Genomic DNA, 27,318 nt, shown 5'->3' with positions numbered 1-27,318 from the left:
TCTATTGCAATTAAATAAATTGTTACTTAGGAAAAGTTAGAGTATTAAAAAGTCTAACTCCTAAGTAACTATTCAACTGGCCCCCAAATTACCACACACATTCTCTACTTCACCTTCCCAAAACCTTTTATATCCAGCAGACTCTGAACCAACATCCCTCCCATATCCCTGGAAACCAACACCTTCCCCCAACTCCTGACACCCTGACACTGAAGAAGCCATTACGAAAGAAGCCATAAATTGGAATCTTCTGTCAGAAATAGCGAGCTCTATCGTTATGTAAAAAAGGGGTTGAGTGAGAATTTGCATGACAGCCACTCCTGGGTAAAGTTGGCTTAATTGTTGCTTGGTGTCTTGGAGACACAAACATAAGAACTTTACAGCAAAGGAGGAGACCAGTTATCCTCCATGTCTAAACTGGCTTGTTGCTAAAACAATCCAAAATTAATCCCACTCCTCGCATACTGCCCATTGCTTTATATCCATATTTTCCTCTGTTTCAAATATTTATTCATTTTTCATCAAAAGTTGTAAAGATCACTGCCTCAACTACTTTCTGGCAACACATTTCATCCTTGAACAACACTGTTGAAAGGAATTTATTCTATCCTCTCTCCTCACACTCACGTTTTCTGATTCACCCTATTGAAATTTTCTGTTATTGGGTAAAATAATGCATTGCTCACCACAATATGATCACATCTATAATACCCAATTTATTGATTCCTTGATCTAAATTAGTCTGAGTTGGCATGGGCCACCTCTTTGTGCCTGACAATGGTGTAGCACTGGTAGAAGCATTGGGATATGTCATCTGCTTATTTGCGTCATTGGAGAATGGTGTTTGGTATTGGAAACGGAGAAACAAAACAATTGTCATCAATAATGCTCCATTGAAAAGGAATACAATATTTTTCAACTATACAGGATTATTTAAAGTATCAAAACATTTTTCCTCAATTATCATTATTTCAGTGGCTGCTTAAACCTCAATTCACTATATTGGATTTATAAAGGTCAGTAAATTTATGTATCAATGGGATATCATTGAATTCAGTCCATCAGTTTTTAAGTGTAAGCAAAGTTAGATTTCTAAACAGTTTTAAGCCTAGACATGAAAAATATTAGCTCGCTAAAAATCAAGAACATGACCTTTTTTAACAATAAATTCTGAAAAACCTCCAAAGTCAGGATTTCCAAAATACTACCTTCGTTTTGGAGCTCTGATGAAGAGCTCACATAGAAGTCTCCCATGATCGTCCTTGTAATCTCTAATGGTATTGTACAGCTCATGGCAAACTGCAATCTGTTAAAAGAAAATGTTTACATCATATATATTAGCAAAGGTTTAGTTGAACAGAACCTTAGCAGATCTTATAATTTTGGGAATCATACTTCAGTGTTTTTTTGTTTTTAGTTTATTCCTTTCTGAGATGTGGTTGGTGCTGGATAATCCAAAATTTATTGCTCATCCTAATTTCCCAACGGACAGTTAAGAGTCATACAACACAGAAACAGACCCTGCAGGCCAACTAGTCTATGCTGAACATAATCCCAAACTAAACTAGTCCCAACTGCCTGTGCCTGGCCCATATCCCTCCAAATTCCTATTCAGATCTATGGACAGTTGTGAAGCAGAGATAACAAAGTGTGAAGCTGGATGAACACAGCAGGCCAAGCAGCATCTCAGGAGCACAAAAGCTGGCGTTTCGGGCCTAGACCCTGAAGCAGATTGGCTTTTACTACAATCGACAGCGGTTGATTCCAAATTTCTGTTAACAAATTCAAATTTCATCAGATGCCATTGTGGGTTTGAAATTTACGACTCTCGAGTCCTGGATTACCAGTTCAGTTAATTAATACAGTAGCAACACCTCCCTCCTTGGTGAAGTTATAGCATAGATTTAGAAAGCTGCCAAGAGTTTAAAGGATTACATTATGAAAACATATTGCATCAAATTGCTGTAAGTTGTTTATAATGGTGAAATAATTGAGGCTTTTAAATAAAACGAAGAACTTGATCGCAACTGATTTCCTCTGCTGGAGAAATCTAGACCATGGGGCACAGTCTTAAAAATAGAGCTCAGCCATTCGGTATTGAAGTTAGGAAAGAGATTTAAAAGCCCAGACATATTTGATCATTTTAAATTTACAAGATCAAGATTTCTGTCAGGTGTGGAGCAAACCAGGATAACATCGAGGCAAAGATTAGCCATGATCTCTCAGCATGGTGAAGCAGGCCTATAGGACTGATTGACTTAGTCTTGTTTTTATGTCTTTATCTATTATACATGAACGTCACCCAGAAAAACACAATCTATACCTTAAAAGATACATTTAAAGATTAATTAAAGAACAGCAAAATTTGAAAGTATTCTAAAATATTTATACTTCTATTGTCAATACTGTTGGTCAGGTAAGTTTGCCTCATATTCAAGCTTTCTTTTGAAAAATGAGCTTACTGGATATATTTATGTAAAAGTCGATCTCATTTAAAAGCTGACGACAAAAAGTTTAGACTAAAAAGACATAAGTTTTATATACCTCGTATAAAGGTCTGCTTTAACTTCTCAGGAATCAAAACTCAAATATTTTGCAGGATTTCAATGTAAAGTGTAGTAACTAGTTATATATTTAGATTTCTTCAGATGAAATATAAATAGTCCATAAAATTATAAGATGGAAAAATGTTAAGTAATTAACATAGATGAAATATGTGTACGTCAAGACGCCATAGACCATAGGCCTGCCGTCTCATTCGAAGAAGTCACCTGGTGATTGCCATACATTCATTCCTCAAATCTGTATGCCCAAAGCTAAATTTGCAAATGGCTCAGGTAATAATCCATTGATTGATAACTTTGAAGTTCTGCTTTTTAAATTTGGCACCTTGTACCCTATACTATCCATGAAGAACCTTTTTCCTCATCCTACCTAGGTTGTTGATACCTATATTAACCAAGACAGTGGGAACCTCCGCTTCTCCTCTTTAGCCCTGAACATATGTCCTGAACCCTAGATCCAGTCAGGCAACCACAGTCTTCTGGAGTCTTGGGCTTTATTGCAGAAGATAATGTCAACTACCTCACTTTCTGTCTCCTACTACTACTCAATTCCTTTTGCTTCCCTCACTTGAATGGCTTCCTCTACTGAAATGTGAAGTTCAGTAGTTCATCTCTCCTTCAGCCTTCACTCTCATCCAAACCTGCAAAAGTACTCCCAAATTTGTTAGATAATGGCTGAGGGTGAGGCTCCTGTACTTCAGGCCTCTGGACCTCCTTATTTGCCTCGCTCACATTCATACCACCTTTCCCTAAGAAATGGGAAAATTGAAACATCCCAATGCAAGAGCGTGACTGCTTTCTTCTACAAAATAAGCAGATAATTTTATCCTCCTGATGTGTCATAGAGCCTGTAATAAGTTTCCCAAGTCAAACTCTAAGCTGAATCTGCTCAACCTGTAAAAATTTACAGCAGATGTGTTTGCTCTGGATCACACCAGCATCTAGAAACTCCCAAGTCTCAGGCATGATTGCCTTTTATTTGTGGAACTTATTTTAGGACATTTTTTAAGCCTATTCTTAAAAATTTGGAATTTACCTTAAGCCCATATATGTATCCCAATCTTTATTTCACTCTCTGCAAATTTTTTAAACAACTCACTCGTTCCAATACATTTCATTTCCTGGTTTGCTGTCTGTGAAAGTTATTCAGTGTTTATATTTTAGACATCCCGATGAAATCACTACAGCTCAACGAAGGGAATCCGCAATAATAATTATAACAGTCAATTGAACGTTGAGGAAGGTAAAAGATAGTGGTAAATGTAAAGATTAGGAGAACTCATGCTGCAGATGTCTTCAAGGTCAGTGGCAACAAGTATTTTGCAGTCAGTGGCAAAGAAACAAGGGCCAATGGGTTTTCAATGAAACGTGCATACCCCATATTAAATTTCAACTGTAACAGATACCTGTATATCAAGAATACAGAACATTATATCTCCCAGAGTCTTTGTCTTAATGTAACTTACTGGTCTACCAACTAAGTATATATATCACTTAACACTTCTTCCTTTAAACAGGCAAAACAAAATTCAGTGCCAAATGATTCAGACTACATTATTCAACTAGTTATTTCTATGATTCAACAGTGAATGAAGTAAGGACCAAAACTAAATTTCAGCATTTTGTTTACCATTGATATGAAGCCAATCATCTGCGGTAAGAGGAATATAAAAAGACACTGTAGTCATACTTACAGGATCTACGGTTGGAATGTTGGAAAGTTTTCTTCTTTTTCTACTTGACCCTGCATTGCTTCCAGAAACAGGGTGTCCATCATCACAGTCCCCGCCACTAATACTGCTTGAAGGAGAAGTGGCTCTCTTTCTTTTTGAACCCATAGGAACTTTGGTAATATCTTTAAAAATAAGGTATTCAATGATGAGTTGACTCAAAAAAATGCGACGTTCATTCACAATCTTCATTACCGCTACCATTGCATCACTACTATTATCATTTTGAATGGAGATGGGGATCATAGTGATGGTGTAGTAGCAATGTCATTGCACTAGCAATCCAGAGGGCCAAACTAATATGCTGGAGGCACAGGTTCAAATCACAATGGAACCTGGTGGAATTTAAATTCAATTAATACACCCAGAATATAAAGCTAGCCTCAGTAGTTGTGCCACGAAAATACTCTTCTAAAAACCCAACTGATTCATTAATATATTTTCGGGTACGAAATCAGCCATCCTTAGCTTGTGGGGCATACGTGTGACTCAAATGAATAGCAATATGGCTAACTTGTAATGGTTCTTTGAAATAGTCTAGTAAACTACTCAGTTCAAAGGCAAGCGGGGATGAACAACAAATCCTGGCCTTGCCAATATTGCTCACATCCAAGAAACCACCATCAGAAAATATAATTTAAATAATTTCTTAGATTTTGAAATCTACTTCTCCTCAACATAATTCAGGCATCTAAGGGTAAACTCTATTTAGAAATTTATATTGTGAATCTATAGACGGAACTTTATACAACTCAGACTACTAAAGCTAAAACCAGAATACTTTTAAACACTACTGTGAAGTGCAACAAATAACAGAGACTCTTGGCCTAAGAAAACTTCAACTTTCCCACAGTGATATTCTCTTACTTGATCCGTCCAATTATAATTACTATGAGCAGCACTAATATCTATAAGTAGCACAGGGCTTTAAGGTCATTTTGGAGATAGCTCCTTAAATGTACTTCAACTTACTTTCTTTGGAAAGATAGCAAAGACCCTGTTTTGTCATTTTGTAATGAACATGGAGCTCAGGGCTATAACAAGCTGACATATATTGTTCCAAAAATTGAGACTGCAGATCGACACTCATTTACAATTTATTAGTTTTGCCACTGAATCAAAATAATTCGAGGAACATACATCCTGAAATACATTAAATATTAAACAGTGTCAATAAGGTAAACAGATTTTTTACTACCAAGAGATTAGAATAAAATGAAAATGAGAGGAGTGCATTTAGAAAAGGTATTCAGACCTTTTTGCCCAAAGAGTGCTAAATAAAGTTGAGAATGAAGTGCCAAAAAAGAAATAGAGGCAGAACTTCTGACATGTTTAGATCATTTAGGCACCTGATGGTCTGAGGCCAGAATCAGTTTGAGTACCATAGGCACTCTATAACTTCTTGTGTTAAGCTCAAGTGTTCCTGCCAAATTCTTTGGATTTGAGTACATTATTGACTGATGTGGCATTTATGTACAAACTTTCATGCACCATTATAGACAGTCCGACTATAAAAGTGAAATGTTTCATTAAAGCACTTCTGGAGCATATAAGTTTAAGTCTGTCCGTAAAAATAGACAGTTGTCACTTGCTGGGCACTATTTGGAGTTTCTGATGCAGAGCACCATCAACCTCTGCTACATTATGCAGGGGAAAGTTTGATAGAAGCCAGAAGAGGTGTTAAAACACCCAACAGAGAAGTCTTTATTTCTATAATAAGCAAAAGTAAAGTTGCCAAAATTGTAGAGGACGACAGGGCTGCTCGCTCATTTGAGAGCAACAACTGGTGGTGGTTTAACCTAAGGAACACAACTTCTCAGTTTCAGAGGGACAGTCCTTAATGGTAACCTCAGCCAGTGCGGGATTTGAACCCCTGCTGTTGCCATCACTCTGCAAACTATCCATCCTAATGAGCTAACCAACCTCCATTTCTGCTACAGTGCATGATGGAGTCCAATATTATACGCAATGAAATGACACGTGTAAAATAAAGGGCTTCATTTGTATTCCTCAAAAAATATGCATGGGTTTTCACTAAGTAATTCCATTGGTTCTTTCTTTTATCAGATTTGATAAGACCATTGTGGAAGTGCCATCATCAGAGTTTCAAAGAAGCATCTTCACAAGTGCCATTAGCATGGCCAACATCTTGAGGATAAACTGTGAAAAATAGTTTTGGTAACACAATACATAAAATAGAATTATTACAATTACATTGAATATTTTTATAAGTATCAAGTTTAGCTGCAAAAGTAATAATTTTAATGTAAAAGTCTCACATAAATATCAAACAGCAGACTGTAAATATATGTAAATTTAGAGGAAAGAAAATGGTGACTTCAAGAATTAAAGGGTTCCTTCAGCAATGGGACAGGCAAAGTAAGCTGTCGTTTTTTAAATTTTAGACTAGACTATCCCACATTGATGAAAACAAGGAAGTATGGGATGTTAGCCATGTAGATTTGACGCTTACATTATAGGTTTCAAGCAACAGACTGCAATTGTGATTTTTCTTTGAGTTATTCATGAAAGGATAGCCATCGCTTCATAAATCTATGACCAGTCACCAACAAACATAATTTATTTATTTCCAAGAATCAAAGGGAAAGCACTCGAAATAATCAGTTGGTCAGTTGGCATTAATGTAGAGACAAACAGGGTTAATGTTTCAGGTCAATGAAATTTCATTCTGATGAAAAGGTCATCAAGCTAAAACATAAATTTGCTTTCTCTCTCACAGATGCTGTTGAATCTGAAGCTGTCTTCTTTTAGAATTGTTTTGTTTCTATCATAAATTTCAAACATCTGCGTTATTTTACTTTTTCCCTCCTTTTCATCAGAGGAAAACCCTGGAACCATTCTCCATATTTTCTCAAGGCACAAACAATAATTGATTTAAAGTTAACAGTATCAAATAGCAGTATTAAGCAATTTAAGGTTATGCCATAGACAAACATACAACTTGTAAAAATACAATCTAACAGAACATAAAGTGCTCACTTGGAAACACCACATTAGGACAAAAGGTCATCCGATTCATATGCAAAGTCCGTCTAGTCCAACTTCAGTTTTCTAAAGTCATAGAGCAAACTTCCAACCTCTGAGGCCTGGACCAAGTTGAAAGCATGTGGGGAAAATATACACACAAAAATGATACCCAAATCTTGCGCACTCATAAACAATACTTACTCCTACAATTGTCAGGCAGTTTCCCACCACCACCCTTGCCCAATCTTTTTCCATATTTGCTTTTCTTTTATATTCTTCAGTTATTACTTGCACAACAAACAGGGTACTGGGGTGGGGAACAGAAACAGCACATGGGAAAGTAACACAGCTGTAGCAAGGCAGATACCTTTACAGTATAGTCTCATTCATGAAATTGTTCCAATTCATGTGACTTTGTCTGATTCTAAGTATTAAATTGGCTAAACAAATACACTGCTTAACCATAGGAGTTTTTTTTCAGGGACAGTAAAAGGAAAATTAGACAACAATATCCTAAATCATATCTTATATTGGTTGGCCACACTCAAAGAAAGTTTACATGCTATTACGCAAAGATTTGTTCTGCTGAATGTCCTAGTTTTGTCCAAAAAAAGCCTTTCTCTTGTCTTTCTAAAATTTTTCTATGATAAGCTAGGGATGTCTATGCACTCCCAACATCTGAAACAAAAATAGAAATTGCTGGAGAAATGCAGCAGATCTGACAGCATCTGTGGAGTGAAAGCAGAGTCAATATTTTTGGTTCAGTGACTCTTCATCAGAATGCAACACTCCTGATATCACCTCTATCCTACCTCCTCCCAGTCATAAACTGCAGACAAAAAAATACTGCACTAGCACACTTCTTTCCACTTATGTACTGGTTTTGCAGCTGTCAAATCAATGTTCTATGCCTGTAACAAACCCTTCATGCAGGTGTTTTTCTTTACTTTCTGTTGGCTGGCAGGGGTAGCCAAATGTTTTGATTTATATTAGGCAGCCTCATATTTAAAGTTTTTACCAGCAGATACTGTACTAAAGTTAACATATAGCATGAGAATCAGGTGTAATGAGTTGGAATCGGTCAACTTGATGGGCTGAAGGGCCTTTTGTGGACTGAATGATTCTAATCATTGAGACAACATGGTTAACAGTACTTTCCAAACTATTAAGTCAGTGAAATTCAAAGAGGACAAATTAACATTTTTTAGAACAGAGAACAAAATAATTGTGCCGGCATTTTTAACAGGGTATCACCAGAGCTTACAGACGTAATTATCTCGTAATTTAAATAGTCAAATAATGGTGCACATCTTGAAGAAACGGATAATCTTTCCATAGATTCAAATGCAGGGCGCCTCAGTGCATAAAAATCTCTGGAGTTTTTTTGCAAAGAAGTTTCTTAGGAAGATAGTAATTTATAGATGGAAGCAGCATCGTGTTTATTGCCTGAATTCAAAATTAATTTTGATAATATCGAAGTGGATAACATACTGATATGTCAAAATAAATGTCAATCATTCACATTTGTTGAAGAAGTTATTTCAGTACTGACAATTTGATGGACTCACCGTAAAGATAGCAGACTAACTGCGTCAATGACAGGATGAACAGTCTATCTCACAAACTAATGAGATAAGAATTAAAAATAAAAAGAAAAGCAATGTTTGGAGAAATAGAATGGGTCAGAAGTGTGTAAAAAAAGGAAGAGAGAAATGTAAGCTTAAGTGGAAGAGAGTCAAAAAGGAAAAGTTAAACAACACAATTTATAATCTGTAGAGGAGATCCATCTGTCTTAATTATTTCCTTTTAAAGTTAGAGATGAGGTGACTTTGTGGAAACATGAATCTTGTAATTAAAACAGTTCTTACACCATTTAGTACTAGTCCTGCTTTTCTATAACAAGTCAAAATTCATTTTAACAGAGCAAATAGAATAATTTCTTAAAAGTCACAGGTCAGCTGGCTGCCAGCTCCTGCTTTCGCAAAGCAAATTTTGTAATAACATGCAACACATCAGGTTATCTCAAAGTTGCCATGAATAGCTGCGCTACTTACAAATTCATAACTTACAGTGAATTCACTGTTACTTTCTCAGCAAATTCTGGCCTAACGTTTTTGCCCAGTGGATCTTAGTAAACTGTGACTATGTGGAAAATTTGGTTTAATTGGACAACTTTTTTAAAAACTGAAGTGCCATCTTAGAAATGTAAATATGCTTAAAATGTTGTTATGACAACAACCATAAAAATGTGGCATGTTCCCCTAATCAGGAAGTGTTCTATTCCTAGGATTACCGGCAGATTTTATTCCCCGATTGTACGCAGCTCCATTTCAATTTAAAATAAACCCACTGACAACAATACTAGTTCATTGTCTTGACATCTTAAATGTACGTTCAATCACTGAATATCCAGCAACGATGTCTGGATGATGTAGGCAGGGTACATTTCATTCATACCTTTGGAACAGGGCGAAAAATAGGCTTAAACGTAAAAGTTAAAATATCTGCTTCCTTTCAATATGGGCAGAAACAAAAACAGCTCATTTAGGCGCTGAATGAAAGGTGGAATGAACTGAGAGGTGGACACAAGCCATCGCGCGGTTGAAATCTTGACTCCCGGGAGCTGACTGACAACAAAAGAAGCAGCGGCCTGAGCCTCACAAACACCTTGGCAGCCACGCAAAAACAAACTGGAAAAAGACTGCAGGCACAACTTCCACACATCACTCATCTCAGTACAACTCAGCAACCGAAGCCGTCCTTACCCTACTCGGCTGATCCCGAAAGAATATATGATAAAATAATAATAATAACAACAAGAGATCCACAGTCTCCTCCTATACCCAACTATGCCCCTATCGTCAGCATCAGCGGCTCAGCCGTAAAGCGGGTCGGGGATAGAGTATTGACGACATTGACGTGCTCTCTCACTGTGTGTTTACGGCAGGCGATGGGACGTTTGGGACTTTGTCACGTGGATTGCTCTTTTTGCAGCCGGACGGTATGAAGCGGCCGAGTGAGTTGTGTGGCGTGGAATTGTAGTCTTTACTGTTCGTTACATTCTTTTTTTTATCCGCAGGAGTTAGTATTGTTTCGATTCATTGCCCTCATTGTTGCGTTTCCTTACAGAGCTGAAAAAGGCGAGCAAGCGCCTGACATGCCACAAGCGATTTAAGATCCAGCGAAAGGTGAGCCGGGGTGGAATCCACGAGTTGTGGACGCCCCAATATTGGGTACATTGTTCGCTCTGGGAAAGCTTGTGAGATATAATAACCGGATCGTAATGTATTGAAACTGGCTAAAGAAAGAGCAAGTACTTTTATAGCCAACCTGAACTGCGCCAAGCCCCTTCACAATCACCTAAGTTAGTACTTGTACGAGCACGTGGCTTTAAGGCAAACTGCGTAACACATAGTCAAGTACAATTTGGTATAAACTCTTAGTATGCAGTTCGAGCACCTTGCAATTTTTGTACATCACGCTATTTAGAAAAAGTTTACTGCAGCCTATTCACATTTTTAAATGATTGGGCAGGAGTATTGGATGATTAGATTATTAACAAAGAGCAGATGAAATGCATTTTGTAATGATTGAGAAGTTCAGGATACGGATTTAAGATGGAGTTTTGGAAATCTTTTCATTATGTTAAGCTGACGGAAGAGAGATAAACAAGAATAGAGTGGACATATGTGAGCATGACTTATGGTCCTTGTCAACTAAATGTCAACAGACATGTTTCTGTTGTAATTTTAGTGTTTATTCTATATACTTTTTGTAATTCACTGCTTGAATTAGTGTGCAGTTATACCTCATTGATATTTCAAGAAATTTGCAATTTACAATCTATAGAGCCTTTTTGAAGAAAACCACCCAGATTTGACCATTTTTAATAACGTGACAAAGAAACATAGTACTGGGTCATTTGGCCCTTCGAGGCTATTTCTCCGTTTGGAACAATGGCTGATAATTTTGGGGTCTCAGTCTCACAATTTGACTGACTCCATAAACCTTGGATGTGTGTCAATCTTTTTAATTTAGCCTTTGATAAATTTTATATTTATTAGATTGGATTAACTGCAGTGTGGAAACAGGCCCTTTGGCCCAACAAGTCCACACCACCCCTTGAAGTATCCCACCCAAACCCATCCCCATTCCCCTCTAACCCACGTACCCCTGAACACTATGGGCAATTTAGCATGGACAATCCAACTAGTCTGCACATCTTTGGACCATGGGAGGAAACCGGAGGAAACCCACGCAGGCATGGGGAGAATGTGCAGAATCCACACACAGTCACCCAAGGCTGGAATTGAACCCGGGTCCCTGGCGCTGAGAGTCTGCAGTGCTAACCACTGAGTCACTGTGCTGCCCTAATTTAGTGGCACAATTTCCAGTGGAAGAGATTCCACAGACCAACCGCCCTCAAAAAAAAACTTTCTCACTTAAATGGGAGATCTTTTAAACTTGTACTTTGTTTCTCGTGCTAATCTTCCCCACAAGTTGATAAAACCTCTCAGTAACCACCCTATCAAGACCCCCCAGTATTTTAAAAACAAGAATTGGATTTTAGAAATCTGAAACACACACAAAATGCTGGAGAAACTCAGCAGGTTTGACAGCATTTGTAGGGACAGAAACAATGTCTCAAGTTCATTGACATTTGTTGTGACAAAGGGTCAGTGGACCTGAAATGTTGACTCTTCTTTGCTCTCTGTAGACACTATCAGACCTGCTGAGTTTCTCCATGTTGTTTGCCCCAGTATCTTGTATATTTCAATAAGATCATCCCTCATTCTTCTCAACTCAGTGAGTACAAGCTCGGTTTTACTTCTAAACTACTTCTAATACAGTTCTTTTTCAACTGAGGAGAACAAGACTGTATCATTTTCCTGGTGTGGTCTCACCAATGTCATGCACAGCCGCATCTAAACATACTCTGCTTTCATGCCTTTCCCCTTGCAATGAGTACCACCATCCCATTTACCTTTCTAATAACGTGCATGCTTAATTTGTAATTTATAAATCAAAACATCCATCCTCTGTATTACCAAGTTCTGTCGTCTACCTCCATTTAAATAGTGTATGGTTTTTCTATCTTTCCAGTCTAAATGAACAAGTGCTCCTGGGATGCTGCTTGGCCTGCTGTGTTCATCCAGCCTCACATTTTATTATCTTAAGTTCACATTTTCCCCCATTATACTCCATTTGCCAAATTTTACCCATTCGTTATCTTGGAATATTATATGTGATTATCAAAACTGCTTTGAGTGACAGCCAATATCATGGTGCAATAATCCTATAAATTATTTACATTCCTTGATCACTTAAAATCTGTACATATTGTTCAACCTCTGTATTAATATGTGGAACACTGCAGGTGTTACCATTTCTGGACACATTTTTTCAACTTTCAATGAGGTGCCAGCCAGCAAGAAAAATAGTGCTGTTGTAGCGTACAATGCAAAGAAAGAAAGAAACTCGGCAATTATTTTGTTGGGAACTTATTCGAATATATTATTAAACACAGAATGACTGGACACTATAAAAAAAGTGCTGATTAGACAGAACAAATGCAGACTTGTAAAGGATAGGTCTTGCCTAATTAATGTAATTAATCTTTTTGAGCCAGTAACTACTGTTAGGAGGAAAGTGTCTCTATCTAGAAGTTATGAGCTTGATTGGAAAGGAAATGGCTAATAGAGCCCAACAAATATCAGTGCTTGGGCCTTCAACTACCATTGTCTTAATGATTTGATAAAAATAGATGGCAACATTTGTTTGCAAATGATTGCTGTTGTTCTAATTAGGTTAGAAAATAGCACAAGATTACAGAATTGAAAGATTGTAAGTGGACAAAGAACACTTGCTGACACCACCAAAATGGTCTAGATGTGCAAGTGTAAAAATGAGCATGCATAATATGTTTGCCGGTACTGTCAGTGACATCATTCCATCATGTTTATTGTGCTTATTTGGGTGCTGTGTTTTTACGAGTTGGGTGTTTCATGAAGTGTGCATCTGCTGAACTTGCCACATGTACAATCTGAATCTTTTTTAAAGTGTCAAAAGAGAGAGCTGTTGACAAAACTTCTAGATGAATTGTAGGTAAGTGTGAGGCCATCCATTTTGTAATTTAAAAAATATATTTTCAATGGCAAAAAGCTAGGAGTCATAGAGATGTACAGCATGAAAACAGACCTCTCGGCCCAACTCCTCCATGCAACCAGATATCCTAAATAAATCTAGTTCTATTTGCCAGCATTTGGGCCATACCCCTCTAAATCCTTCCTGGTCATATACCGATGTGGATGCCTTTTAAATGTTGTAATTGTACCAGCCGTCTCCACTTCCTACAGCTCATTCCATACGTGCTTCACCCTACGTGTGAAAAAGTTGTCCGTTAGGTTCCTTTTAAATCTTTCCCTTCTCGCCTTAAACATATGCCCTCTAGTTTGATCTCCACTACCATGGAGAAAAGATGCCTATTCACCCTATCCATGTCCTTCAGCCTCTGATGCTCCTGGGAAAATAAACCTCCACCACCCATAGATTGGGATATTAGAGATTTAGAAGTCTATGGACACATCACTATAACTAAGTTGTCTTGTAAAATAATCAAGACGCCATATGGAATGTTAGCCTTTGTGATTAGAGAGCTGGGATAGAAAAAGGAGGAATTGTTGCAGCAGCTATACAAGGCCCAGTTCAGACTGTATCAGGAGCACTTTGTACAGCGCTAGGCTTTGGATTTTGGAAGTTATCCATTCAACTGGGAACGAGTACAGTGCAGATTCACCGGAGAATTAAATTAAAAACAAAATTAAATGTATCTAGGATTAATCGTATTTTTAAAAAAGTTTATATTTTCTCTGAATTGAAAGCCCCATCTAACTGGAGTCTGGTTGCAGCAGCATTGTTAATGTTTCAACTTAAATCATAGGTTCGTGAACATAAGCGGAAAACACGAAAAGAAGCAAAGAAACAAGGAAATAAAAGTAAAAAATCTCGAAAGGATCCTGGTGTGCCTAATAATGCTCCATTTAAAGAAGCAGTTCTTCGAGAGGCTGAACAAAGGAAACAAAACGTAAGAGGACTCTGCTTATGTACAGATGTTTGATATTTTATAGTACTTTGTCTGACGCAAGCTTCTATGCCAGTTTAACTAAATTAGTGACTTCTGCATTTACGATGCCATAATTTGAGATAGCTGACATCTTGAAATATGTTGTAATTTCCTCAAACTCAAAATGTGTTTGAGTATGTAACCCGAAGTTATCTGGTATGTCTAGTACACTTACAGAGCTGGGCAAAGGAGAGGGAATTTGAATATGCACAGAGCTTGTGTTTTTCATGATCATGGTTACTGTTAGACTTTTTAAAATAATGAACAGTTGAGTGAACCTTCCATGAAGCAATACTAAAAGGGAAAAAGACTACTGTAGGGTATGTTTAGTGTTGATGTTAAGATTAATATTATGATGCTTTATATATAACATTTTATACATATTGTATTCGGAGTTCTTAATGTGAATGCTGATTTTAGAAATGGAAGACAAATCCACAAAACACAGTTAAGCTACTAAAATGTAAGATAGGTAATCAATTGTTTTAGATGTGTTGTTCATTGTACAATTGCATTTGCAACATTGTAGATTTCTGACACTTGCTTCTTTAGCTTGAAGAACTGAAACAAAAGCAGAAGCTTGCCAGACAAAAGGAAGTTGCAAAGAAAAGAAAACTTGAAGCTCAGAAAGAACCAGAAGTACATGAGAAGCAACTTAAGGTATAGTGTTTAAATGCTTCTGCCTCTGTGTTGAGTATATGCAAACTTTTGAAATTTAATATGCTACTTTTGACCATTCTACTTTTTAAACAGAAAAAAATGGCCAAATTGGAGGGCAAAAGCTCAAGAAAATCTCTATGCAGCGAGTTGAATAAGGTCAGTCTGTGCTTTTTGAGTGAATATGTAGTTGATCTAATTTAGTCAGACTTTTTTTGAATAACAAAGAATGAGGTTATAAGTGACTAGAAATAATAACACAGCATGCGAATAAATTAGAAATGTGTCCCAAAAAAAGGTGAGAAGTAAAATACAGATCAAGGCAACCTTATACAAGATGCTTAGAGGACTTGGGTAGGTGTGTAAAAGTTTTCTGCTTTGTGGGATAGTCTCGAACCATAATAAGAGGTCGCACACTCAAGGTGGAGATGAGCAGGAATTTTGTTTTTTCTTTGGGAGTTGTAAATCTGGAATTCTTTTACCACAGAGGGCTGTTGAGGCTGCGAATTTGAGCATATTCAAGACTGAAAGAGACTGATTTTTAATCAGTTAGAGAATCAAGGATTTTGGGGGAAAGGCAGGAAAGCGAAGTTGAGGATTATCGAATCAGTTGTGATCTCATTGAATGGCAGAGCAAACTCTGCGCTGAATGGCCTATTTCTGCTCTTATGTTTTATGTTCTCAGTCATCAATAATAGACAGCGAGACGTTGATACTGGAAGTTCTGATTTCAGGATTATTGGCTTTGTAGATTAGTTGAAGTCCAGTTTCTTGTTCTTTTGAAACCTTATGCCAGAACTCAAATTCAGGTTACTTCATTCAAGTATCTCAGCTCACTGAGAAGAGTTTAACTTGCTTTTAACCCTTTTTCTTGTGTAAGTGGAAAGCACAAAATACATCTCCTGGCCAGACGGCTGTCATTTCTCTGACCATATTCACAGTCTGAGAACTCCCAGGAAATTATAGTTCTGTTTCTAGTGCATTTCCCCTTGTTGAGGCCCAATTCTCTGAAGTTTTCTTGACACCTTGTGACGTATGTTGTTTCAGGGCCTCTGTCTTAAGACTGCTGTTGAATTTGCATATGTTGTCATTTGTTTGGTGCTGTTCTGGAAAAAATCAGGTTGGACAAAATGTGTGATATATCAGTGACTGGGGTTATAAACTCACGGTTATGACAGGTGGCAGGTTTGTCACATGAGAAATTAGGCTGATTGAGCTTTATCAGAGGGAGGTCATGCCTAACAAATTCGAATTTTCAAGGAGGTGACCATGCAGTTGATGTAGTTTTATATGGATTTCAGAAAAGCTTTGACAAAATCCCACATGGAAGATTTCTTAAAAAATGGTAAAAGCACATGAGATGCAGGGTTACTTGATAAATTAGATCCAAAATTGGCTTAGCGGTAGGAGACCATGGGATTTAAAACGTTTTGTATGACTAGAGGCTGGTGTTCAGTGACACACCATAGGATCAGTGCTGGGTCCCTTATTTCGTGAGCTGTATACGAACGATGTAGAACAATATATTGAGAGTGGTTTGTAAGTTCACGAATGACACGAACATGGTCCAGCGGTTGACAGTGAAGCTCTTAGGATGCCAGAGGATATATATGGGTTGGTCAGGTGGGCACATGGAAATTAACAGATGAGTGTGAGGTGATGGACTTTGGAAGAAGTAACAAGTCAAGGGAATCCTAAATGAATGGCAGGCCTCTAGGGAGCTGAGAGGAATCTTTTGGCGTCCATCTCCACAGATCCTTGAAGGCAGCAGAATGGGGGTTTCCATGGCAGTTAAAAAGACATATGAAACAATTATGTTTTTCAGTCATGGCAGGGAAGTTGTTGGAGCTGTATAGCACTTAGGGCAAAGCTGGAGTACTGTGTGCTGTCCTGGTCACCACACTACGGGAAGGATGTGATTGCACTGCAACAATATAGCAGTGGAGAGAGTCTGGATGAGCTCTGGTTTTATTTAGAACAGAGAATGCTGAGAGGGAACCCGATTGAGATGTGTAAGCTTGTGAGGAGCATTGGTACAAAACAGCTGTGCCCCTTAGCCAAAGGATCAATAATGAGGGGGGCCTGATTTTAAAGTGAAAAGCCAAAGATTTAGGAGATTTGAGGAATAATTCTTTTACCTAGAGACTGGTGGGAACCTAGAATGCACTACCTACGGGAGTAGATGAGGTGGGAAACCTCAATGTTTAAAAAGTACTTGGACGAGCACTTAGTGCCATAACATACAAGACTATAGGACTAGTGCAGATATAGTGATTCTTTGCTGGTGCAGACTTGATGAACTTCTTCTATATGACATGAATCTACAAGTTGTGTGGGGATAGATTAGGATTATAGCATTGAGATAGAGGATCAATCATGGTTGTGTGGAATGGTGGAGCAGGCCTGATGGGGTCAAACAGCCTACTCCTGCTCCTGCTCCTGTTTTCTAGCTTTATAATAATACAGCAGTGATGTAAGCACTGGAGAACGGTCTTTTAGTTTTGTCACTGAAATGATCATTTGGGATGTTTCCTATTCCATTAGGTGCTTGATGCCTCAGATGTAGTTCTAGAAGTGGTGGATGCCAGAGATCCTCTTGGTTACAGATGTCCTCAAGTGGAGCAGGCAGTCTTACAATCAGAGGGGAAGAAGCAACTAGTCCTTGTATTGAACAAGATAGGTAAGAAGACATAGAAGTAATGACTTCAAATTAGAATTCTGGAGGGGTTACAATGTCATTTATAAAGTAGAAATCACTGTTCTTTATTTAGATTTGGTGCCAAAGGAGAATACAGAGAAATGGCTAAAATATTTGGAAAATGAATTTCCTGTTGTCATCTTTAAATCATCTGCGCAGTTGCAAGACAGAACAATGGTATGTTTCCCAAAACTAATGCAGTTGAGGTAGAAGATCCAACTCTGATTTCATGCAGTTGTTTCTCATTACGTGTTCTAACCAATTTTGAAACTTCATTTTTGAGAAAGTTTTTGAATTGCCAAAATATTGTTTCTTCGTAAAGATTAACTTGTGGATAATCCAGAACCATTTTGCAATAGGAGTATTGAATTTTTGATGAAGTACTTTAATAGTACCTGTTTGGCTGGGTAATTTGTTGGCAAAAATTACCTTTGTGTCATTCGTATTTTCTGACATTCCCGTACATTTTATTATTTATTCATAGCTTGTGTGTTGTGTCCAAGTTACCTACTGCCTTAGCTGCACTGACATGTACTAACCTTTTTTCCAGAACCCATTTTTTGGAGAAGTGGCTTAGTTGTACTTTGGGTCATCTAGTCATTCCAGTTGAGGTTAGGAACATAGACACTTTAGGGGAATGGCCCAACTCTGCCACTTCTTGACAAAATGTACAATGATGCATTGTGCCACTGAGCAATGCTGTAAGCAACATAATTAGAACTTTATTTGTCAATTCTAGATTTTAAAAAAATTAAACTTATTTTAAACAGGACCAGAAAAGAATTTCTAAACTGAACACTGGTATAGAAATATCACACAACAATACCTGTGCTGGTGATGAAAGTCTTTTAAAATTGCTGATCAGCTACTGCAGAAAACAAGATTTAAAAAGCATTAAAGTTGGTGTAGTAGGTGAGTGCTTACTCCATATTTTGTTTATAAATTATAAAGTAGTCCAATGTTGAATTTGAATCTTTCCAAGTGAGACTCTTGCAAAATAGTCTGATGTTGCATTTTGCTAATGCATTCAACTTTGCAGAATTACAAATTGCAAAATGTCCTTCCATTTCTTGCTTATCCAGTAATGTTCAAAGTAGGTTAGTTTATTTATAACTCTGATACACATGCAAGTAAAACCATTGCCTTCCCCCAACAAAAACAAAAATAAAGGCCCTTGTTTCACATGTCACCTCACCAGCCTCTGTCTCCGACATATTGCCGCTTCCACCACCTACAATCCGAACTCTCAATTGAAGATATATATCCCCCCGCCCACAATTTGCCTTTTGTAGGGATTGCTCTCTCCGTGACTCCCTTGTCTGCTCCACACTCCCCACTAACCCCACCACCCCCGGCACCTTTCCACGCAACTGCATGAAGTGCTACCCTGTCACCTCCGTTCAAGGCACAAAACAAACCTTCCAATTAGACATTGGTTTGACCTGCATATCCGTCAACTTGGTCTGCTGCTTTTGCTGCACCTGATGTGGCCTCCTCGACATCAGTGAGACCAAGTGGAGACTCGGGCGTTTTGTGGAGCATCTGTGCTCTGTATATGACAAACAACACTTTATGGTTGTGAAACATTTTAACTCCCTCCTCCCACTCCTTGGGTGACATGTCCATCCCGGGCCGCCTCCAGTGTCACAATGATGCCACCCACAAACTGGAGGAGCAGCATCTCATATTCTGTCTCGGGACCCTACAGCCCAATGGCTTAAATGTGGATTTTGAGTTTCAAAATTTCACATTAGCCTTATCCCATGACCAAGCCTCCCTCTCATTCTCGTCTCCTTGACCTGACTCAACCTGTCCATCTTCACTCCCACCTCACTGACCACTGCCTACATGCACTCACCTATCACCATCTTACCTACCTTCCCCAGCCCCACCCCTTCTCTCTATTTATTTCTGAGATCCCTTTCCCCCCTCATTTCTGAAGAAGGGTACTGACCCGAATCGCCAACTTTCCTGTTCCTCTGTCTGGCCTGCTGTGTTGCTCCTGCTCCACACCTTGTTATCTCTGACACCAGCATCCGCAGTTACTGCTATTTTATTTTTATGCAAGTAAAACCAATTTTTGTTCTTCATGAATTACATATTTTTCTTTCAGGTTTTCCAAATGTAGGGAAAAGCAGTATAATTAACAGCTTGAAAAAAATGAGAGCTTGCAACGTGGGACAAGTAAGGGGTCTTACAAAGTAAGAAGGTTAAAGTTGGCATAGTAAAATGTTTAGATAAAACTGCTGACTGATAATGTGTGACTAACTTGCACACTTATTCTTGAGCTATTCCTTTGTTACATTTAAAGAATAATTTAAAAAATAAAGAACAGGAAGTCCTTCCATTCAGTATAACTTGGGAGATTTTGGGTATGTTAAGATTTTGAATTCATCCCAGTCACTTACCAGGGCGGGATGACAGTTAACTCAAAACACTGTTCAAATCTGCCCTTCTGCTTTAGCAATTTGATAACCCTTAAACCATTAACCTATTCACTTAGAACCATTTTGAAATATCAATACTCGGGGCGGGGGGGGGAGAAGCAGATTGCCTGGTGGCCATTTAAAAAACTAGAATATTTGATCAGCCAAATAGTTTAATATGTTTATTTATGTTAAGGGAGTAATGAGTGAAAAATGAGGACAACTTTCATAGCCTGATGTCCATGACTGCTAAAGATCCAACTCTGATTTCACTCAGTGGCACATGACCTTGTCTCTGAATGAAAGTCTGTTTGAAACAGTGACTGTCTCTCCGTAGGTATTAATAATTGTGTAATCTTGCACAGATCCATGCAGGAAGTACACATCGATAAGCAGATCAAAATACTGGATAGTCCAAGTATTGTTGCTTCTGCATCAAATTCTGCTGTTGCCTTGTCCTTGAGGAACGTTGTGGACATTGAAGCGCTAGAAAATCCCACATCTGTAGTGGAGCCCATACTGACGAACTGTAATAAACAGCAGGTACTGAATCCACCTTTTGTCTTGCATATTCATTTCTGTTTTAATTTTGAGTGAGAAATGAGGATAATTTAAATGGTCAGAAAGTGCATGTTTGACTGCTAAAGATCCAACTCTGATCCCACTTGGTTATATGGCTCCTTGGGTCAGTTTTCAAGTGTTGCAATTTTTGTATAATAAGTGTTAGCTTATATATACACACACCATATCGCCACAATAGGTCATGTTGCAGTATAATGTCCCGAATTTTCGAACATCGCTGGAATTTTTAACATTGCTGGCTCAAAAAAGAAGCATGTTAAAGAAAGGAGGGATCCCTGACATTGAGAAAACAGCCAAGTTGATCCTTTACGATTGGAGTGGGTAATTAAAATTCAGTTCCTACTTTTGAACCATTTTGCAGATTGAATTAATAACTAAAATATAAATAATAGCAAAAGTTGCACATTTTCTGTGTTGGAGCAACTTTTTAATAAAGGTTTGCAATAAAGTGTAGTGGATGCCTTTGGATAATGTACAAATTGGCAACGTTTTCTTTTTATTCTTAAGAGCTAAAGTCAGTTACCATACAGCTCCTCCAGAGAGACACGAACTACCCAGTTACATCACTGCAAAAATTGTGGAAGAAGCAAAAAGAGGCTTTAATACTGGAGAACTAACTCAGCATAATGAAAATACGCTCAAAGGTAATTAATGCATTAACTTTAATGTAAAAGTTGTTTCAGTATGAATTAATTACTTAAACAAGTTCATTGATAAATTTGTGGGATGCATCTGGTTACACAAACAGGCTTTCCAATGATGAGGATGTCTGTGAAAGATATAAAAGGTTGATATTTACACAAGGCAGAAGAAACTTGCTGACATAGACGGATCAGTTGATAACTGAAGCAGAAACTTTAAACTGTTTATAATAAAGTGCCTGTGAGAATCAGAACGGCATAAAGAATTAAAGCGTAATGTAAATAAACATTAGTACACATGATTGTGGCTTATAATCTGTTTCTCTCTGTTATTAATTTCCAGCTGTCAAATATATAATCCATAACTTTCTCATCCTCCCTCCTGCCAGGTGTTAGGTGCCCTAATATGGCCAGCAGTATAGTATTCCAATCTTCGGGACCAACTAATGGACTAATTAAAGAGGCTAATGTGGAAGAAGAATTGCAGGATCAGGAAAGGAATAAGGATAACAATTCAGGGAACCTAAAAAGTTCAGAGGTACACTAACAGCTGTTTTGAGTGTTTCCAGTAGTTAACTATGGTCTTTTGGAAGTCTAGAATTACTTAATTGCCCTTTGAGATCCCTATATGAATTATGTATATTTTTGGGGAAAGAGTCATTATGATAACAGTTTTTTGTCAACATCTCTATAATGTAACAGAGTTTGGAAACTGAAACCACATATTACTCCTTAAGAAAAATTGAAACTAAAACTTGAAGTGTTATATTCTTGCACTTGTAATCAAGAAAATTATTTCCATTAGTGCATATTTATTTTTAGGATAAGTTTCAAAGTACTGTGCTATAGATTTAAAATGATAAAATATAGTTCAGATGCTTGGCATGTTTGGCTTTTTAAATCATTTGAATCTTACAGTTCATTTTGATGTTATCTTGACCTTGAGCATTTTCAAAGAATATCTTTAATAGGAATACGCCATTCAGTTCACTGTTTTATTTAGGGAAAGCATCCACGTAAATTGTGATCTGTCCTTTCTGATAGTAGTTCAACAAAAAAAAAGTCTAATCCAATCTACCACCTTCCAGCATACTCTTAACCATTTTTATTTCTAGAAACATGTTGCACAGAATGTTGGACGAGTCTGGAATACTATCCTAAAATGTTTGAATTTGATTAGATTTCCTGGGATGGCAGTTGCAGGGTTTTGGCCTTGAGGAAATGGTTCTGTACTAAGGGAAGAAACTTTATTAAACCAACTTGAACACTTCATAGAATCATAGAATCCCCAGTGTGGAAGCTGGCATGGAGCTCATACCATCTTTCTGAACAACATCACACCCAGATCTATACCCCTACTCTCTCCCTTTAACTCTGCATTTAATCCACCTAGCCTGCACATCCCTGGACACCAGGCAACTTAACATGCCCAGACCACCTAACCTGCATATCTTTTGGACTGTGGGAGGAAACCCTCACAGAAATAGGGAGACTGATCAAACTCCACACAATTTCAGCCTTGGGCAATTGAACCCGGCTTCCTGGCACTGTAAGGCACCAGTGCTTATCACTGAGCCACCAGAATGCCCATTTGGAACTTGAAGTGCCATCATTCTAACATCAGATATTACACATTGCAGATTCCATTTGTGATGGGAAGAAGGAAAAAGTAGATAGTATGGGACTTTTCTGGATCATCATTATTGTCTCTGAAAGCAGTAGAATGTGCTGCAATCAGATTTTGTTCATAGGTGTGCCTGCTCAGTTAGGGGAAAAATAACACAATTGCAGAAAAAGATCAAACCTGCTACAGGTACCAACTGAACTAAATGTAATGATGCGCAAGAACAGCTAGTGAAAATGCAATGCTGAATTCTATTACATTTTTAAAACAGTAGTAGACATTCCAATTTTTATCTTCCTAGGCAGAATATCTTGAAATAGTTCAAGATAAAAATGGAAAAGTGAAAACAGGTGGATGCACAATAGCCAAAAAGTTGCAGATAAAACAAATGAAAGTAACTGCCAAGAAAAATAAACTGGAGTCAGGTTGGTTATTAGTTTTTTAAAGCTGTGACAACTGCATACCATTATTAATTGTATACTGCTTGTTCAGCGTCCATGCTAACAATTTCATTTGTGAGTTGTACATTGAAACTAAGTTAGACAAGATGAAAGCTGATAAATACGTCTGTTATGTTCTAAGAGTGGAAAATACCACAAACTTTGTGTTAACTGGCACACTATAAACTGGCAAAAATTATATGCTTGATATACTGGAAGTTTACAGTGTTAGCGTGATCTCTGCAGTGTCTGAGTCATTAGTTGAGGGTGTGAGAGAGAAGGTGGCCTGCTGGCAAGTTATATTTAAGGTAATGTTGCGTTATTATTTAAATGACATGCTGTAAATAAAGTCTAACAGTGATGTGTATATCCCCACTTTGTTTCTATTACTTAGTGTGTTTTTACATTGATTATGTGGATCTCTTGACTTAACTGCCACACTCCTGATACCATAGGTGCTAGTTAACAAGTTTGCTGTACTATTATTTTACAAGTGATTGAGTAGTTTGAACCTATTGTACATTTCCTTTAAGAGGTATGAATGTATCTTAAACTTTGAAATTGTTAGTATGGCAGGGGCAACTTGTGATTAATACCATATTATTGTCCAAGTTTTATAATCATGAGAAAAAAACTCAGTTGCAATTTTAATAGTATTATTTCTTTCTTGCCTTTCAGAGAAAATAGCTGACTCTAGCCGAAAGCCTACGTGGGTAGATATATCTTGTGAAACACCAATGGAGGATGCCTATGACTTCAACACTGATTATGTTGAGGATTTGTCACCAGTGCCAATTAGTTAAGGCCAGAATAATGGCTGAAGTAACAGAACATTTGGACTGTACCGAGCAATGAATTGGTTTAAATCAAAAGCCAAACTTCTTGTAAATTATTTTTATGGTGGAGATTGTGTAAAAAAGCAAATTGTATTATAACTTGTAAAATATATATTGGATTTAAGATATTAAATAACTTGATTGTAGTTTTTTATACAATATTTAAATTAGATGAAACCTAACCCTTCATATTACCTCTTCCATTAACTTAAAATGTGATTTAGTATACTTCCACACAGTAGGGATTCTATAAATCAAAACTCCAGAATATCATGTATAACTATGAAACTTATTTGTAGATGGTATTGATCCTTCCCTTTAAATTTAAAATATGGCATCTATGATTAAAAGAGTTGTCACAGCAGGATCTTTAATCGGGAGTTTTAAAAAATCACACTTGGTGAATGCCTTGTATGTTATAGCGTTACCAACAGGGTAAAGCAAAACAGGGTTTGTGTTTAGTGTTATAAAGCAGTCAGTGTAGGTCCACTAAAGAGGAATACTTCATTGACAAGTTATTTCCTTCCTCTCTTGAAGACCCCAGACATAGCTTTCAGGTGAAATAGTAACTTACCTACACTTCATTCAATCCAGTCTGTCATAGTTGCTCATAATGTGGTGTTCTGTACACTGGGGAGATTAAACGCAGTCAACGCTGAACACCTATACTGTCTCTAAACAAGATCCTTAGCTTCCGGTTGCCTGTCGCTTTAACAGACCAGTGTTCCCATAACAAACATTTCAGTCTTGGGCCTGTTAGTGTTCCAGTGAGGCTCAACACAAGCTGGAGGAACATCACCTTCTGCCTCGGCATCTTACGGCCTTCAGGACTCAGTTTAACAATTTCAGAATAAACACCCTTTTCCTTATTTGTTTTCTTCTCTACACCATAGGTCCTGTTTTATATTGGCTGCTTACAGCATAGCCACCCATTTTGAAACATTTATAGTTCTCATTAGTATTCCACCTAGCTAATATTGTTATCCCAGCTTATCGTAAGTAATCTGTTTTACCTGTCCTTTTTTTCTCTGACTGGGCACCTTCTCAATCTACTCTTATTCTCTTCCTACAGTCATTATCAGCGTATATTCCACATTTCCCCAACTACCTTCAGTTCTGACGAAGCTCACTGGATTCAGAATGTTAATTTCATTTTCTCTGTACAGATGTTGCCAGACCTAGATGTCTGGAGGTGTACTGACTTTTGTTTTGGATGAATTACAGACATGAATCCCACAGCTAATGTTTGTCTTGGTATGTCCATTCGACAGAAGCCCCCAACCACTTAATTTCATAATAACTTCCTAGAAACCTGAGATTGATTCTTTAAACCAAAGGTTTCCTGATTCTTTGCAGTTCAGTGTCAATTTTAAATAAGAGTTCATTCTTCAACAGAAACTTCAACAAGAACAGAGTGTCACCGTTTAAAGGGATGACTAGGACAGTCTTTACTGGCATGGCAATATCAAAAATGGCACATTACATCCCCTATCAGTTTGTATTTTACTTTGTTCTAGATGAAGTACCTTTTGACTTTTTTGGACAATTGGTAATTTTTTGAAACATTTACTCAAAAGTAAAGTTTATCCTATTTTTTAGATTTTGGCTGTTAAAGGGCTTTTGACATTTATCTTACCTTGATATCAAATGTCTGTGTATTTCAATTTCTACACCAAACATATTTACAACTGGGATAGTATGTTCTAAATACTTAGGCAGCATTTGTGTAAAGAAAACTAGTTAACCATAACAAAGAATTTAGGCCTGATAAATAAGTTGATATATCCACAGCTTGTTGTAACATTGTGAAAAAAAATTAAACAAAATATGACAAATTGGACAGGAATTGACCAGTCTATAGCTGAAATAGGAAATATGACAAAAGCATGCAAAAATCCATTTTGGCCTATTGGTAGGCTTCTCAGACTTCTAATTCTGTGGTTGAGTGTAGGTTCTTCACATTACATCCTCTGCTGCAATAAATGTGTCTGACCTCCTTGTATTTTCATCCCCTGCACAAACCATTTGAGCCTAGCAACTGATGTACACCTGCAGAAACTCAGCATTGTCATTATACGGGAGCTCTGTTCGTTCAGACAGCCTGGAGCTTTTAACAACCGTCCGATTACAATGGACACTATGGTAATCCAGTTTGAATGAGTGTGTCCTATAACGAGAAATGTTTTCAGTAACATCTTCATCATATATTTCTGACATCTGTAACCATCCTACAACACCATCCCTCCGGCTGCTATGTGTTAAGATTGAAGGTATAAAAGTGGCCTTTATCTGTCAAGTGTTACCGTGTCACTGAATCTACCATATATTAAAAAGCAAGTATTTGACATGTTAATAGCTACAGGATGGGGATAAGTTTCTTGCATGTTCAGATCTGTTTACAGAGACACCACTGATTTGAGGAAAGCTTTTTGGTTGGGATGTTTATATGTTGCATTTTCTTTTGTATTGGGGGTTGGTTGGCGATGCAGAGTGACACCACTAGGTTCAATTCCTGCACTGGCTGCGGTTACTATGAATGACTGTCTAACAAAGGGGCAACCCTATTGCCTGGTATGACTATGACAACTTTTTTTATTTGTTCCTGGCACAAAAGACTCCTGTCACAGGTAAACAATGTCATTCCAGATCCATGCATAATCTCTGGCAGCCACCTTAGTTTTGGCATATAGTCTTGAGTCAACTGACCAGTAATGGTATGTAATAGATTTTTGATACGTCTCTGCCATCTGATGATAACTGCTAATGTGTAACATTTTTCAGTAGTGAAATCTTGGATATCTGGGTACTTAATATGTAACTGTTAAATTTTGTTTAGTTCAGTAGTTACATGCAAATGTACAAACTGAGGGACAAAGGGTTCAAACAATGGTACCTGAGATTAAACAGGTGCGTTAGAGCTGCAAGACTTGAACAGTGCTTTTTAGGTCTGTAATCTTTGTTAGAAAAGGTCACTGACTTGAAATGTTAATTTTTCTCTCCACACATGCT

General features: G+C 37.6%; 2 protein-coding genes and 1 non-coding gene across 9 annotated transcripts in view; 2 read left to right on the top strand and 1 right to left on the bottom strand.

The window, feature by feature from the left end:
* The window catches only part of pbrm1 (polybromo 1), an 82,596-nt gene extending 72,432 nt beyond the window's left edge, over positions 1–10,164 (bottom strand). For 5 of the 6 annotated variants that reach the window (XM_048547300.2, XM_048547304.2, XM_048547305.2 and 2 more), the window contains exons 1-4: positions 10,048–10,164; positions 7,295–7,401; positions 4,259–4,419; positions 1,209–1,306 (exon numbers count right to left, since the gene is read on the bottom strand). In XM_048547300.2, the coding sequence (XP_048403257.1) occupies positions 1,209–1,306; positions 4,259–4,419; positions 7,295–7,334 (299 nt within the window). In that variant the 5' untranslated portion in view covers positions 7,335–7,401; positions 10,048–10,164. The remainder of the gene's footprint in view (positions 1–1,208; positions 1,307–4,258; positions 4,420–7,294; positions 7,402–10,047) is intronic. The other variant, XM_048547303.2, reaches the window with a different exon arrangement.
* A 65-nt stretch (positions 10,165–10,229) lies between these two features.
* On the top strand, positions 10,230–24,439 carry gnl3 (G protein nucleolar 3). 2 transcript variants are annotated; one of them, XM_048547730.2, is made up of 15 exons: positions 10,230–10,298; positions 10,412–10,470; positions 14,223–14,366; positions 14,958–15,065; positions 15,159–15,221; positions 17,607–17,742; positions 17,834–17,937; positions 18,531–18,672; positions 19,874–19,961; positions 20,552–20,729; positions 20,947–21,089; positions 21,276–21,412; positions 21,799–21,947; positions 23,335–23,458; positions 24,152–24,439. In XM_048547730.2, the coding sequence occupies exons 1-15, from the start codon at positions 10,286–10,288 to the stop codon at positions 24,274–24,276; spliced, it is 1,713 nt and encodes a 570-aa protein (XP_048403687.1). In that variant the 5' UTR covers positions 10,230–10,285; the 3' UTR covers positions 24,277–24,439. The 2 variants fall into 2 exon arrangements, with proteins under 2 accessions (XP_048403687.1, XP_048403688.1); XM_048547731.2 differs by lacking the exon at positions 23,335–23,458 and having other exon boundaries at positions 24,152–24,271.
* On the top strand, positions 20,395–20,466 carry LOC125460631 (small nucleolar RNA SNORD19). Its single transcript, XR_007249301.1, has one exon. It is a non-coding gene; the product is annotated as a small nucleolar RNA SNORD19 (small nucleolar RNA).
* Positions 24,440–27,318: the final 2,879 nt, after the last annotated feature.

Source organism: Stegostoma tigrinum, chromosome 11 (genome assembly GCF_030684315.1).
Source record: "Stegostoma tigrinum isolate sSteTig4 chromosome 11, sSteTig4.hap1, whole genome shotgun sequence".
Taxonomy (NCBI): domain Eukaryota; kingdom Metazoa; phylum Chordata; class Chondrichthyes; order Orectolobiformes; family Stegostomatidae; genus Stegostoma; species Stegostoma tigrinum.
This window is presented reverse-complemented; position numbering and strand designations above follow the sequence as displayed.